General features: G+C 33.9%; 1 protein-coding gene across 1 annotated transcript in view; it reads right to left on the minus strand.

The window, feature by feature from the left end:
- Positions 1 to 17,898, minus strand: part of STPG2 (sperm tail PG-rich repeat containing 2) — a 517,806-nt gene that overhangs the window by 415,364 nt on the left and 84,544 nt on the right. The window contains exons 7-9 of the mRNA XM_088792041.1: positions 13,473 to 13,580; positions 9,324 to 9,483; positions 6,630 to 6,790 (exon numbers count right to left, since the gene is read on the minus strand). Coding sequence (XP_088648167.1) covers positions 6,630 to 6,790; positions 9,324 to 9,483; positions 13,473 to 13,580 — 429 coding nt within the window. The remainder of the gene's footprint in view (positions 1 to 6,629; positions 6,791 to 9,323; positions 9,484 to 13,472; positions 13,581 to 17,898) is intronic.

Below are 17,898 nucleotides of genomic sequence, written 5' to 3' on the forward strand. Positions count from 1 at the left end.
TCAAATTTTATACCTAGTAGAATACTTGGATATCGTTTTCTTCATTTTTGAAGAACACCAATCTACTAAAAAATCCATCCCTCACATACTATAACTTTGAAACTATGTGTCTCTCTACCCTAAATGCTGAAATTGGTGCTTTTCCACTCTTTTTCTCATAATATTATATTATTATTCCTAACTAGTCACTCAGAAGAAAATAGATTTTATCTCTTTCAAAAACAGAAAAATAGCAGTCACATCTTAGAAATGTGAAAGCCTACAAATATAGAGCATCTGAGCCAACATTATTATTTTGTGTGGTTTTATGTTTACTGAAACTGCAAAATAATTTACTTTTATAATATTATTATTATCATGTACATGGAATGGAAATTATGACATAAAGAAGTTCAAAAGCATTTTGCAATTTTTTCTGTTTAGGGGAAGAAGTTAACAAGTACAAGTAATGAATTACTCATTGGATGACTTCAATTTTAGGGGGAATAAGTATTGTACAAAAGACAACATTTTTTACCCAAATAATTAAAAATAATAAAATCCAAATAAAATATAACAAAAACCTATTTTTAAAGGCCTCATAGAGTTGTGTATGCTTCCAACTCTAAGAGTTGTCACTATAGACAAGAGGCGCAAAGATTCTGAAGAGGGTAGACTCTCAGAAAGGTGAGCTACCAATCTGCAGGTGCTTTGTCCCTGGGTGCATTTGCTGATAATAGGCAATAGAGAAAGAATTTGGATTTAGACCTGGCAGAGGGCTGTTGTTAAAGAACCGAGAAACAAGCTTATTGTGGTCTTGTTGGGCCAGAATGATAAAAATTGCAGATTTGAGGAGGCATAAAACACGTTCTGTCACCCATCAAGATGTTTGCAAAGGGATGAGGGGCAAAATGATGCTAAAAATCTAAGTCAAAATTCTAAAACACAGAGGTATTAAAAGAGTTCAGAACATGACAGAGAGAGGGATACTGAATATATCAGGCTCACAGCTGAAATCCCCAGAGGACTGTACTTTTAAAAATGACCAAACCAGAAGTAAACTAAGTCCTAGAAAAACAATTCATGATTGGATTAAGGTGATCTCATCTGACTTTGGTCTGCATTACAAAGTATGAAATCTCTTTAGAAGAATATAACACCATTTAGAGTCTCTATATTATAAACAATATTTGACATTCTATTAAAAATTATGGGGCATGCCAAAAGACAGACATGCATGATAAACACTCAAAAAGGAAAAAAAAAAATAACAGAAAATAACAACGGACTGATAGGTGGTCCAGATACTGGAGTTAGCAGACAGGACTTTAAAATAACTGTCACTATGGGGATGTGAAATACAGTAAGGGAAGTATAATCAATAATATTGTAAAGATTATATAGGGTGCCAGGTGGGTACCGAATTTATCAGGGGAAATCACTTCATAGATTATATAAATGTCTAACCACTGGGTTGTACACATGAAATTAATATAAAATAATATTGAATGTCAACTATAATTATATACATGTATAATTACATATGTATATGTGTGTGTATATATATATATGTATGTATGTATAGCCATGGGATATAAAGAACAGCATAGGTAATATAGTCAATGTTATTGTAATAGCAATATACAATGTCAGAGGGGTAGTAGACTTGGGGGGGTTATCACTTTGTGAGGGGTGTAAATGTCTAATCATTATGTTGTTTTGTACACCTGAGACTAATTTTAAAAAGAAAACAATACCAATAAACAATAAATTGATGAGAAGAAATAAGCTGTCAAACTCCCTTCTCAAAAGAAATAACAGAAGGCCCAAAACAATGGAATAGCATCTTTAAAGCGCTAAAAGAAAATTTATACCAACCGAAAAATCTAAACAAAAAACATAAACTATGATTAAATAAAGACATTGTTAGGCAAAAACTACAATAATTAATCATCAACAGAAGAAGCACTAAAGAGAGTTTTCCAGGCAGAAAAAAAATGATTCCAGAAGGAAACTTAGAAACGCAGACAGAAATGAAGCACAACACGAAAGGTAATTGTGTAGGTAAATATGAATAAATACTGACTTTAGGAAACAATATTTACAGGGTTTAAAAATATAAATAAACATAAAATGTATGACAGTAATTAAACAAAATAGGAGTTAGCAAAACTGAGGTAAGATGTTCTAGGTCAGCATTATTGGGAAAGCAATGTAAGTAATCCTTTTCATTGGATTACAAAAAGTAAAGGATGCATAATTTTTGTGGTGATCACTAAAAGAAGAGTAAAACATTGCATAACTAAAATGTAAAAAAGGTAGATAATATGGAATAATATAAAGTAGTTCATTAATTTGAAAAAAGATGAGGTAAGAAAAATACTAAAATAAATGGGCTAGTAGATTATATAAAATGATACAGTTTATATACATACAATTATATTAGTAACCACATTAAATATAAATGCATTGGTACTGTAGTTAAACACAAAGTTTATCAGACTGGATTTTTTAAATTTGCACATTTAGGATGTATCTTTCATTCTTATAGTGTGTAAACTACCAGAGTCTGAGTTATACCTAAAGGTAGTATTTAATTGAAAATAATAAAAACAAAACTTATTGCATTCTCATTATGTGCCAGAAGCTAATTAAAGTATTTTACATGAATTGATCATTTAATACAATATACTTTGAGATATGTACTATTATGATCTCCATTTCACTAAGGCATAAAGAGTTCAAATAACTTATACAAAGTAAGTGACAGAGCAAAAATATATACTCAAGCACTCCTACACTATAATCACTGTGCTATACTGTTTCAATATCTTCAGTGGAGAATAGAATGTTTACAATAAGGATTTTTAAAAATAATTATTTTAACACATAATTTTAATAATCCTTTTTAATCTAAATGTCAGATTACTCACAATAATGAACTTCTAGTACATTTTAAACAAAATACAACAGAAATGTTCTAAAAACTACTAACATTCATGATGTATTTAAAATACATTTACATCAGGACTTAAACATCGTTAAGATGGTACATTTAGTGTTATGTGTTTTTCACCACATTAAAAATATATATACTTCTATCAGACTGAATGAACTGTAAAAGTTAGAAAAATACACATGTCAAAGAAAGAAACTCACATTAAAAATCTAGAAATCTAGAAAATCTAGTAATCTAGAAAAATGAAGATGTTTTAGAGTATGCAAAGGCATGTTAAACTTGTTCTTATTTTAGAATCTCAATAACAAACTGGCTAGTTTAACAGAAAAAAGTTGACAGAAAAGGAGAGCTCTTTTGAGAAGGCTATCAAATGTACTACTGGGGCTTTTGCGGGCAAAAAATAATAGAAGGAAAACATCTATAAGTTAAGGATATATGGATGTAAGAGCTGTAAAGGAGCTGAGATTTTTACCTACTTCAAGTTAACAAGTTAACCTGCCACAGTTTACTGATGCTGGCAGAAGACATGAGACTCCTGAGTCAAAGACAAAAGACCTTATTACTCATGGCATAACAAATAGCATGAGCATCAGCATGCTAGCAACAGTGATATCTGCCCTCAAGTCCTAATGAGGACAAGACAGATGGAATAAAATGGACACTTGTATATACAATGTGCTTTGTTTCAGGAGAAAAAAACAATGAATCTAGGGAACCCGAATCTTTTATAATGAGCAGTAAGCATGCATGCCCACAGCTTGAAGGGAAGACACTAGCTCTATCTTCCAAAGCTATTGGCTATGCAATCAATTTTGAAAGGACAGTCCTAAAAAAAAATGTACAAAAATACAAAACACCCACAGTGAACTGGCTCTTAATAATAAAAAAGAATAAAAATGGATTTTTAGATAGAAAACAAACTTCCTTGGGAATGTTTACATAGAAAGTAAATCTCTGAAAGATAAATTTATAAAAGTTAGATACCTGAAAAAAAAATTTCTAAAAATATAAAAATTAATTCCATAAAGTTTATGAATAAAACATAAAAGAGTAAATGCATCACTCATTCAGAACATCACAGTTCAAAGTAGTTAGTAACAACTGCCACCTTTAAATTATTAAGCATACTTTTTTCTGGTTTGTTTTATTATGTTTTCATTGTTGCTGCCATTTGTTCTCATCTTAAAATTGCATTATATATCTGAAAACTGTGCTAAATCAAAATCTAGTAACTAATTCCACTGAACTGAAATCTGAAATTCATAATTTTCAGCTTTTAGTCTTCACTGTATGCCTTATGCCACAAAGAACTCTTTTCCATATTAGAAAACTTTCCATTTTAAACCAGCTGTCTGGTTTATTTTCCATAAGTCTCTAAACCTTTGTATTAAACATCTTCACTTCTTTCAAGTGTTCTTTATATGATATGTTTTTAACTTGTGTGCCTTCACAAGTCTGATAATCCTCCCATGAACACATTCCAATTTGTTTAAATACCTTTTAAATTGTGGCACCTAAAAGCGAAAAGAAAACAAAACAAAATTCTCCAAGTAGGCATGGTTAACAAGTTCTTTTACTACAGCTACACAACTCTACAGTCCACTCAAAATACATGAGGGGTATTCTAGATACTGGAACTACCAAAATGAAAAAGATGAGTTTCCTTTCGTCCAGGGGCTAATAGACTAGGAGGGGACATAGACATAATCAAATACAGTGTGATGCATGCAATTACTGAAGACATACAAAATACATGATAACAAAAAGGAGGAATAGTGGAGTGGGAGCAGGGATAAAATGTGACCAATGAAAGATTTCCACGAATGGTGACATATAAACAATGTTTTGAAGAATGAATAGGAACTTCTCAAGAGTATTCGACATATATTCTGCTGCATATCATGGGAAAGATTTTAGCAAACGCTTGAGGGATGACAATATATTAATGGAGGCTGAAAGGGCAATGAGAAAAGTATTGAAGGCTGAAAAGGAGGGCTTTCCTGTTAAATAGTAATGGAATAATTAACAAAAATGTCATGTGCAGTAGCCTAATTCGACTCAACATAGGATACCTCACTTGGCCCTGGCACGAAAAAGATTGAAAAGTTGATAGCTTTTCCTCAATTCCATAGGTGGTGGTGCATGGCCATTCTTAGTTGGTACAGCAATTTGTCTGGCTGATTCTGATAACAAACAAGATTCTGGCATAATAACTAGTTATGCAACCCCCAAGCAGTGGCCATTCACCTGACTTCTTAGCAGGCAGTCACCCAGGATTTAAGCAAATAACAGGTCTGTGATGCCCTTAGATGTCCCGGTTTGCATGCACACTAAAACCGATTGGCTCAGCACAGGCCCACTCTGAAACTGTAAGTGTAGGTAACCCTGTGGACCCCATTCATCATGGAATCAGGGTTGCAGCTATTCCCAATGAACAAGAAATTCCCAGTATGAAGCATAAGCTTGTATTGATTGGTTTGATGGGGCACTCAAATCAGACCTCCAGGTTGGTCCACACCTTGGCAGAGCACCTATAAGACAGTCCAACTAGACTATCCAGATAAAGTGAAAGTTTTAATAAGGTTTCTAAAGATGAACCTGCAGAAGGATTATGAAATCTTTAATAAAGACTATTACATTTGTTTATATCAATAACAGAAAGCTAAATAATGCAAATATTTAAAAAGTACCATTTACAATAGAATTTTTAAAAAATCAGATACAAGGGAATAAATCTAATAAAGATGTGCAAGACTTCTACACAAAAATTATAAAGCTGAGAAGCATTTAAAGAAGACCTAAATTTAAAAAGACCTAAATGTATTTTCAGAAAACACAGTGGAGCAATCTAAAAATGAAGATAAGCAGTTAATGAAGTACATATGAGATTGTCAAAGAAATAAAGAATAAGATTCTTTATCTCTTTAAATATTTTTTAAAAAGAAATTACAAATAAAGCTGTGGAATAAATTATTTTTTATTCTTATACCATAATTTACTCAATAAATAATTTCAATAATAATAGTATGGCTTTTAATAATGAGGCATACAAAGATTTTACAATTAAGTTCGCGAACTTGTTGCAATGAAGTTGTTAACCTTTTTTGATATCAGAGGGATTATTCATTATGAATTTGTACCAACTGGACAAACAGTTAACCAACTTTACTAGTTGGAAGTGCTGAAAAGGCTGCGTGAACAAGTTAAATGACCTGATTTTTCACCAACAATTCATGGCTCCTGCATCAGGACGATGCACCAACTCACACAGCACTGTCTGTGAGGGAGTTTTTAGCCAGTAAACAAATAACTGTATTGGAACACCCTCCCTAGTCACCTGATCTGGCCCCTAATGACTTCTTTCTTTACCAAAAGATAAAGGAAATATTGAAAGGAAGACAGACATGTTGATGACATTCAGGACATCAAGTGTAACACGACAACAGCTCTGATGGCCATTCCAGAAAAAAAGTTCCAAAATTTATTTGAAGGGTGAACCAGGCGCTGGTGTCAGTGCATAGTTTCCCAAGGAGAGTACTTCAGAGGTGACCATACTGATATTCAACAATGAGGTACATAGCATTTTTTCTAGGGTGAGTTCGTGAACTTAATTGTCAGACCTCGTATATGTCACATGTAATTTTTTTTTGAAACCCACATAAGGAATATTATTTGGTTATTCATATATTACCTGGTAACCAGCAGGCCCAGGAGTATCAAAAGCTTCTTTCTGAACTGAGAAGAAAGTCCGAGGAACAGAAGAACCAAAAGCAATTTTCTTTTGTTTCTTTAAGCACTTATTGCTAAAGCTGTCAATTATAGTATTGTTCAGGATATTATAAAACCCAGGACCTAAAATTATGAAGAATATCATATGTAAGAATAAACATGCTTTTAAATATTTTTAACTGAGTAAACAATTCTTTCATAGATGACAAGAAAAATAATCCAATTAAAAACTGGGCAATGGGTCTGAATACACATTTCTCAAAAGAAGGCATACAAATGGCCAACAGGTATGTGAGAAAATGCTTAATGTCACTAATAACCAGGAAAATGCAAATAAAAACCACAATGAGCTATCACTTCACACTTGTCAGAATGGCTATTCTTAAAAAGACAAGAGATAACAAGTGTTGGTGAAGATGTGAAGAAAAGTAAACTCCTGTACACTGTTGGTGTGGATGTAAATTGGCACAGCCACTGTGGAAAACAGTATGGAGATTCTGTAAAAACTTAAAGACAGAGCTACCATATGGTCTACACACACAGGAGTACCATTGAGCCTTAAAAAAAAAAAAGAAGAAGAAAATCCTGCCATTTGTGACAACACGGATGAACGTGAACATTATGCTAAGTAAAATAAGCCAGACACAGAACGACAAATACTGTATAATCTACCTTATATGTGGAATATAAAAGAGTCAAACTCATAGAAGCAGAGATTAGAATTGTGGTTGCCAGGGGCTGGGGTAGGCGGGACAGTGAGAGAAATGGAGAGATATTGGTCAAAGGGTACCAAGTTTCAACTATGCAGGATGAATAAATTCTGGAGATTTAATGCATTGCATGGTTACGACAGTTAATAATACTCTACTGTATACTTGAAATTTGCTAAGGAGTAAATCTTAAAGGTTTTTTTAGAAATAACTCATATATTGCTAGAAGGAAGCAAAATGGTATGGCACTTTGAAAAACAATTTGTCAAATTCTTTTAAAGTTAAATATATACTTCCCATATGACACAGAAATTCTACTCGTATTTTCCCAAGAGAAATAAAACCTATCCAAATGTCTACCAGTGGGCGAATAGACAATCAAACTGTGCTAGAGCCAAACAGACTACTCAGCAATGGGATAAGTATGTTCAAAGCGAGGGAAAGTATTTTGAGGAGGATTAATGGCAATGTGTCTTTTACTGTAATATTTTTTTTTTATTTAAACATTCACTGTATTATTTGATCACACCTCATGCATGCAAGTGTGGCTTTTGTCCAGTAGATTTGATTGTAAATTAAGAAACCGACAACCTTTTTGTAAGGAATTGTACCAACTTGCAATGAAAGGAACACTAGTGCAAAATGAAAAGGAGCTTATAGATACCAACGTTCAGTGTGCAGAAAGCAGGCTGAGAAAGCTCCAGCTGCAAACACAGCCTATTTCTTATAGAAAGGAAGGATGATTCAAAGGATGAAACCAGGAGCCCAAAAGACAGAATCAAGGAAATAGCAACGTATGCCTGCCTGGTTGGATTTCAGAATTGCTATAGCCCTGTGACTGCTATGGGCCTCCAGTTTTCCCTCTTTTTTAAACAGGAGTGTCTGTTTAGTATGATCACCCCATCACTCGTTCCCACCATAGTGTGTTGGATGTGTGGGGCAGATGACTTGTGTCTTTAGTTCATAGCTCTTCTAATAGAGAGGAGTCATACTCAAGAAGTTTATCTGAAGTACCACACCCAAGAATCCTCACCTGCACCTATCCCTGACTTAGATAACAAGATCCCGGACTTCAAGATTATACCTTAATTGCATGAGACTTTGGAAGCCTTGAGAAGATACATAGAAAAAAATATAAGTATTTCCTGACCAGAGGGTAGTCTATAGTAAGTTAAAGGTGGCCACAGATTTTTTGAGAGATGAAGTTTCATGCCCTACACGTGCTTCCCTGAGCGACTTGATTGACTGATAGAAAGTGGATTTCTGAAGATAGGTCATAAAAAGCCTTGCAGCATCCTGCCAGGTCTTATGCAGCTCTGAGCTACCATGTTCGAAGACCAGCTACCTGGGGGCAACAACACTGGAGCTTTCTTTGCACGCACTCTGAATGACAGTACCATCTGAGCTCTGCCTTCCAGCTACCCCACAACATAATGATCTATAATAGAAAAGCCTGGTTTTGTCAAAGCCACGAAGTTTATTATGCAACAACAGATAACTATATGATCACAATTATATAAGTTATTTTGGTGTTCTATCTCTTAGCTCTGTATATTAGAACGCCCACTGAAAATATTAGAGTATGTGATTGGACTACCCAAATAAAATTTTAACAAAACTGACTGTCGTAAGTTATATTACTGGCAATGACTACATAGCTGATATATTCTATATGTTCATCCACCAAGAGAAAATTAGGAAATTCACTGAATGACAATTGTAACTAAGATGTGTGACATGTCAAATTGAAATCTTACCAAAACTGTATGCTATTTGTATCTGTTTAGTGTATAGACAATGCTTTTTAAAAGCATTGTTGACTTAAAGTGATAACACCAATGAGAGAACAACAACAACGAAATGACTGCTCTCTAGTGCATCCATCTTGTTAAGAATATTAAATTGCATATAGCTACAAAGTAGCAATGCACGGATTAATTCCTAACCTGGAATTTCCTCTGTCCTGGAGACCTGTGTGAATCGAGCAGCACTTTGACCAAATGGGGTATTTTTCAGTGTTGGTGTTTTCTTCAAGGACTTGAAAGCAGTTCGAGATTCATTATATGTGCCAGGAGCTGGGGTGGTTGATTTATTAGGTGCAAATCTCTGGTGAAGAACAAGAAAATATGCCAGTGAGAAACTATAGTACATTTTTATACTTCGTGAGTTAAAAACTGCCTTCTTAATAATATAACATCTGGAATTTAATTTAGTTCTTAATGGAGTGAAGAAAATGTAGATGAATTAAGATCTTGTGCCTATCAAAACATAAAATATATAGCTTTTAGTAAAATAATCTACATACTAATACAGCAACGCATTATGTACTTTACTAAGGCACATAGACTTTTTGAAGGAAATTATCTCAATATGAGATTCTAGATGATAGTATATGGCCCAGATTCACCTATTGTTTGCATATTATACCATTTACTTTTTGTGTTTGTTTGCCCACTCTCTCTGTTTCTGTCTCTTTCTCTGTATCCATTTCCCCTTCTTTCCATCTTTCTCTCTCTCCCTCTCTATACACACACACACACGCACATACATATATATATATATATATATATATATATATATATATATATATATATATATATATATATATTTAATGGAAAGTTACATATGGATAGCCCTTTATCCTTACTTTGGTGTGTATTTACTAAAAATAGGGAAATTTTATACATATCTGAAGTACAGTTATCAACTTCAGTAAATGTATCAATGATGTATTTATCTACTCTACCATTCATATTCCAAATCTGTCAGGTGGTTTAATAATGCCTCTATTGCATTTTTGCCCTCCAATACATAATCTATTCTAGGATCAGATATTGTTCTTGTCTCCTTTAATGCAGGAACATTTTCAAAGGCTTCCTTTTAGTTTTGTGACTTTCGTAGAACATAGCACCCCCTCTTTTGTATAATAGAAACTTCCTCAGTTGGGGTTTCTCTGCCTTTTCTTCACAATTATGTTAGGTTATGCCTTTCCAGACAGAATACTAAATAGGTGATGTTGTGCCCTTCTCAGAGTATCACATCAAGAAGCACACAATGTCCTCTGGACCTCACTGGTGATTTTTAACTTTGATCAAACGCAACACTCCACCTACATTTATCAGTGTGCACTCAGCATTCTACTGAAAGCAAGAGCCCTCCCTTCTCCCCTAATTATTTATTTACCTATCTAGCTACTTACTTATCTACTTATTATCCATATGGTCTCATGAATGCCAGTTTTAATGATTTATAATTAATTACTTTTTTTACCAGTAGGGGGCCCTTCAAGATGCTTCATAAGTCCCTGTGATCTGCCCTCATCGTTTTTTTTCTTTGACACATTTCTTTCTGACATAACAAGATGTTACAGGTTCATCTTCCACCTACTCTGCACAGTCCCTGCTTCTTGACTCATTCAGCAGTCAGAGCTAAAATACATATCTATATATCTGTATCTACACATGCACATATACACAGACGCACATACATGTGTGCGTATATGTCATATACACATACATGTATACATACATATTTTTGTAAGTCATAAGTTCACATCAAAACTTTCAATGCAAACCTGTTCCACGGGTTTCCACCTCACCTCCCCCAGGTCCATATTTGTATGTACTTTCTTCCATGGTGAAAACCTGGCTCACAATAGCAACTTTTTGTTCAACCTTGCAATACACCTAAAATAGTGTCATGATTGCTTCACCTATATCATTACAATGAACCAATCTACTAAGAAGAATTCAGAATGCAATTCTTGCACTCCTTACACCCCACTCCATCCTAGCCAAGACTGATATACTCAAATACTTTGGTAACCTGGATTATTCTTTTGTTTTTCCCCTTCAATGTGGGTAAGAGTATACATTTAGAATACAATGGCTCATTTGTTTCCATTTGCTTTCAGTTTTAGGGATTTTTTTTGAACACTTGCCATTCTTATTAATCTTTATTTTTGAATATGTGGAACACTGACATGCTTCTAAAAGACCAATATATATTTTTAAAGGTTTACTCAAAGAAGTGTTGCTCCCTCTCATTTCCCCATGGAATCTGTGCCACTGGGGTAAAAATGTCCAAATTTATAACATTTGCTTGTTTCCACGATATAAATACACCTCCATGGTGGCTAATTTTACACTACCAACATAACATCAACCAACATGCAAAACTGGAAAAGTTAACAACTGGCTCCTGCCAGCCAGCAGAAATGAACTGCATGTATATGTATATATACATATAGCAGTATAGCAGTGCTTCCACGCCATCTCCTCAGCAGCCCTGCAGGTAACCAATTTCACTGTTTTCTGATTTATCCTTGATGTGTTTGCGTAAAGATAAGCAATTACATGTATGTTTCTTATTTTCCCTTGTTTCTTGCATTTCATACAGTAGATAAATCTTAACACTACCAAAAATAAATTTATTAATGAAACCAACAAAAAAGTCTCTCTAAATTTTTCTCCTAAATACTATCTTATTATTTAGTTCCTGAGTACAATATTTTAAAAATTGTAATACTCAACCCGGGCTGCATATAGAATTACTCAAGGAGTTCAAAAACTACTGATGCCTGGGCCCTATGCTGGACCAACTGAATCAATCCCTGGGAGATAGGGAAGAAGGCACCTGGATATTAGAAGGTATTGAAATTTCCCAGGTGTTTCCAATACACAGCAAGAGGAAGAACATTGTGATAAAGGAAATCTTATGTTTAAAAATTAATAGTTGAAGACATGAAGAAATTCAATGCATTTAGATAAAATACCAGACAACTCCTTAAATCAATAATTAAAATGAATATTTCAGAAAATTAATTTGCCTTTATACCTATAAACCAAAAAGTGTGTGTTAAGTCTATCTTATTAATCTCATTACTGCTTTTCCTACCAGAGTCATTGGTATATTTGTTCATATTCAACTAAACACCAATAGTACCCCTAGCAGGCAGTCCTATTGGTTTTAACTCCTCCATATTTTTACCCAGAGCCATTATTCTTTCTTTGTCATCCCCTTAAATAAAACTGGTATCATGATCTACTCCATTTCTGCGAACATATTTAAAATATTATAATTGATGCCAACTGATGTCAAATTAGGACTATATACTAGATGAACAGAAATAGAATAAAAACTGAGAGTTTTAGCTGGGAAATATTTTTAAAAATCCAGGGCACACACATGCATAATTTCCTATTACCACACAGTCACATTGAGTAGTACCTTAAGTACCATCACGCTGCTCAAGGCAGAAACTGGTATCCATTCTTGATTCTTAAGTCCCTCATACAACATCTAACCCATTAAAAAAAGTCATGTTAATTATAATTCCAAAATATACCTGCAATCTATCTACTTCTCTCCAAGGAGGTACCACTTAGGTACAATAAAACTAAAGTAGTCACCTGCTGTCACCTGAAGGTTAATAACCTTCCCAGGTTAAATAAGATAATCAGAGCTGTACATAGTACAATTGAATTAATATCACAACTACTTTGATCTGGAGATTACCACATTATAAAAGTTTGCTAGTATTGTAATGTTCTTGCCTTAGAAATATCTTAGATACTTTCAAGTCTCTTTAGTATATACCTTAGACAATGTGAAAAGATTACTGTGAAATAGACTCTCGCATAATTAATAAAGCCCCAGTGGCAGTTCTATATATGGCCTATCACCTGGCTCCGCAGAGAGCCTTCAGAACCTTCTCCAAAAGAACGTCAGCTCTTCACAGACTGCACGCCAACACTCTACATATTCATTGGCAAAGTATATTTAAAACCCAGACTAAAATTTTTTATAAGCTAAACTGAACATTTATGTATGCAAATCAGCATAATAGAAAATGTTCAATATGTGGTTTCAATTCAAATATTCATCTATGTGTATTATTGTTAATATTGTAATCTTATTTCATTTTATTTTGCCCCCATTTTTTGGCAATATGCTTTGCCCAGGCCATATCTGTTTCCAATTTGCTTAAATATCACTTTCCTTTTTTATAATCTCCCTGAACATCACTGGATTCGTCGCTGACTTCACATTATACCTATTATACTCTGCTTATGAAAATGACTATAGACCATTACCTGGGATTGAGAAAGAAAAGCAGGTGATGCATCATTTACACTTGGTGTCATACTTTCAGTCTTCTGAAATTGACTTTTAATGTCATATTTTCCAGGCCCTGGTACTCCCTAAACCATTACAGAAAAGAAAAGAAAAAAACACATGTTCTCATTAAGAAAACATTTATAGCACCTAAGGGAACAGTTGGCTAAATATCTGAACCAAAGCTACAGGGTTTTTAAGTGAATTCCTATATGATATTACTAAAGCACTACATTAAAAGGCAAGACAGAATAAACTTAAGAGCAACAAAAAAAAGGGGAGGGGGAATTTTCCTTTATCAAAGCTTCTCAGAAACATGAAAAAACACTACTTGAAACTTTGCTGCCCTCTACTGATAGAGCTCCAAAAAAAATTATCTGGTTTTTCACATGATTAAACATTACAATGAGTAAAAGAGGCTTCTATATTTCTTCCATTTAAATGTTTACAACCAGCTTTTCTCCAAAAAAATATATTTTTTATCACCACTCCTTTTCAACATAGTGTTGGAAGTCCTCGCCAGAGCAATCAGGCAAGAGAAAGAAATAAAAGGCACCCAAATTGGGAAGAAAGAAGTTAAACTGTCACTCTTTGCAGATGACATGATGCTATATACAGAAAACCCTAAAGACTCCACCAAAAAGCTATTAGAAACAATCAACAAATACAGTAAAGTTGCTAGCTACAACATCAACGTACAAAAGTCCACTGCATTCCTATATACTAACAATGAAATCTCAAAAAAAGAAACTTAAAAACACAATTCCTTTTGAAATTGCAGCAAAAAGAATAAAATACCTAGGAATAAACTTAACCAAGGATGTGAAAGACCTATATGCTGAAAACTATACGACATTTTCAAAAGAAATTGAAGAAGACACAAAGAAATGGAAAGGCACTCCGTGCTCATGGATTGGAAGAATCAACATAGTTAAAATGGCCATATTACCCAAAGCAATGTACAGATTCAATGCAATCCCCATCAAAATCCCAATGGCATTTTTTAAAGAAATAGAACAAAAAATCATCAGATTTGTTTGGAACCACAAAAGATCCCAAATAACCAAAGCAATCCTAAGAGAAAAGAACAATGCTGGGGGTATCACACTCCCTGACTTTAGCTTGTACTACAGGGCTACAATAATCAAAACAGCATGGTATTGGCAGAAAAACAGACACATGGAATAGATTAAGAACACAGAAATAAAACCACATAAATATGGACAGATAGTTTTTGACAAACAAGCCAAAAACATGCAATGGAAAAAAGACAGCCTCTTCAATAAACGGTGCTGGCAGAATTGGAAAGCCACATGCAAAAGAATGAAACTGGACTGCTATCTGTCACCATGTACCAAAATTAATTCAAAATGGATCAAAGACTTAAGCATAAGACCTTACACAATAAACCGCATAGAAGAAAACATAGGTACTAAACTTATGGACCTTGGGTTCAAAGAGCATTTTATGAGTTTGACTCCAAAGGCAATGGAAGTAAAAGGTAAAACAAATCAATGGGACTACATGAAACTTAAAAGCTTCTGCACAGCAAAAGAAACCATCGACAAAATAAAGAGGAAACCAACTGAATGGGAGAAGATTTTTGCGAACAGTGCCTCTGATAAGGGGCTAATATGCAAAATATATAAGGAACTCATGAAACTCAACAACAAAAAAACAAACAATCCAACTTAAAAATGGGCAGAGGACCTAAACAGACATTTCTCCAAAGAGGACATACAAATGGCAAATGGACATATGAAAAAATGCTCAACATCACTAATCAGAGAAATGCAAATAAAAACCACAATGAGATATCACCTCACCCCAGTCAGAATGGCTATCATCAACAAGACAAATAGTAACAAGTGTTGGAGAGGCTGTGGGGAAAAAGGAACCCTCATACACTGTTGGTGGGAATGCAGATTGGTGCAGCCGTTATGGAAGGCAGTGTGGAGGTTCCTCAAAAAATTATGAATAGAATTATCATATGACCCAGCAATCCCTCTCCTGGGTATCTACCCAAAAAGTCTGAAAACATTTATCCATAAAGACATGTGTGCTCCAATGTTCATTGTAACTTTATTGATAGTGTCCAAGACATGGAAACAACCAAAAATGTCCTTCGATAGATGAATGGATAAAGAAGTTGTGGTATATATACACAATGGAATACTATTCAGCGGTAAGAAAAGATGAAATAGGACCATTTGTGACAACATGGATGGATCTTGAGATTATAATGCTAAACTAAATAAATCAGACAGAAAAAGCAGAGAACCATATGATTTCACTGATAGGTGGTATATAAACCAAAAACAACAAAAGAACAAGACAAACAAATGAGAAACAAAAACTCATAGACACAGACAATAGTTTAGTGGTTACCAGAGAGTAAGGGGGTGGGGGGCGGGAGATGAGGGTAAGGGGGATCAAATATATGGTGATGGAAGGAGAACTGACTGGGTGGTGAACACACAAGGTGATATATAGATGCTGTATATAGAAGTGTACACTTGAAACCTATGTAATTTTACTAACCATTATCACCCCAATAAATTTTAATTAAAAACAATAACTAAAAAAAAAGAAAAAGAAAAAGAAAAGAAAAAATTTTAAAAAGGAAAAAAAATTTAAAAATAAATAAAAATAAATATTTTATTGTCTTTCAAATTTCCGTTAATCAATAGACCGCTTTGTTTCCAACAAATGAACTTCAGAATATATTTTAACTACAAATGTTATAAGATATAAGACTAGATACTTTAAAATAGATAAAAATTAATTCAGTAAACAGTGGGATTGAGTTTTTATTATCTTAGTAATGCAATTTAAATGTATATCAAGAAGTACTATTCATTCATCATCAAACATCTTAATTACCTTGAAAAAGTATCCTTCATGTTATAAAAATTTAGATTCAAATCTTCTGCTTTATGTATACCTCCTTTACTTTTCTATATTTGAAAGAATTATTCCATTATTTGTGAGTTATATACTTAGCTTATAACTTGGATGTATAATGAAATTCTACCAGCAAATCCTGTCACCTTTATCATTATATGTCCAAATTCAACCACTTCTTTCCCCCTCCACAAATACCACTCTGATCCAACGCACCATCTCTTACCTAGATTATTGTGAAATCTTCCTAACCACCCACACTGCTTCCATTCTTGTCCATCACCAGCCTATTTTCAGCACAGCAGCTGGTGATGAAAACAGTTAAGACTCCAAGTCAGATTGCACCACTCCCCTTCTCAAACCCATCCAATGGTTTCCAATCTCACTTCAAGTAAAAACCAAGGTCTTTAATATGATATGAAGTTTACCTCCAGGCACACTATTATCACTCTAACCTTATCTTCTACTAATCTCCCCACTCCCCTCACTCTGTTCTCAAAAAGATTTGGTGTATGTCCATCTCAGGACCTTTCCAGTTGCCATTCTCTTTGCTTGGAATTTCTCCTACATAGCTCCAGTGCTCACTCCACTTCAATCAGGTCACTGCTCTATGTCACCTTCTCAATGTGTCATTCCCAATCCATCCTGTCTAAAATTTCATTGCGTCCCCCAAACAATTTGTCTCCTTTCCTACCTCTTTATTAACCTACCAATTTATTTTTTTACTATCCAAAATACGATTTTCTGCCATGTTGTAAGCTTTTTTTTGTTTTTGTTTTTCTGTTTTGTTCACTGCTATATCTTTAGGGTACAGAAGAGTATCTGGAAGTGCTCAGTAAACATCTGCCAAAAGAATGGATAAATTGACAAATGCATGTATTAATCCTACATTTTCACTAATCATATAATGAGATATGATTAGAGAATGAGATATCATATCTCACCATCTAATGAGATATGATCTGAGAAACAAAGTGGCTCCAAATAATAGCATTAGCCATTTCTAATTATAGCAAAATATCTTAAAGCCGACGTATTTAAAAAAAGAACCAATAATTTGAAAAAAGTTCTTCAGCAGAAATTCTAAAATAGAAGTACCTCTTCTTATATATATAGGTTAGATTCTAAAAATTTATGCAAAGGTCCATGTTATCTTGTCTCAAATGAACAACTCCATGCCATTATTTGGTGACATAGAAAAGATGCACTTTGGCTATGGCGTGTAAAATTGTTTTTATCTATGAACTTGTAGTAAGTGAACTTTAGAAGAAAAAAACTTGTGCACAATTTTGTGTTTATATAAACCTATGCAATATGTATCAAATATAGAAATATGGAGAGCATAAGTTGAAATACATAACTTTAATCTGTTTTCTTATTATTGATATGCTATATCCATCTTCTCCCTATATAGACAGGCATGGTAAAAACAATAATCAACTACTGACATTCTGGGTTTACCTTCCTACAGTTTTCAACAGTTGTATAAGTGGTCATTAC

The sequence above is a fragment of the Rhinolophus sinicus genome, chromosome 1 (genome assembly GCF_057876585.1).
Source record: "Rhinolophus sinicus isolate RSI-liver-muscle chromosome 1, RSI-T2T, whole genome shotgun sequence".
NCBI classification, from domain to species: Eukaryota; Metazoa; Chordata; class Mammalia; order Chiroptera; family Rhinolophidae; genus Rhinolophus; species Rhinolophus sinicus.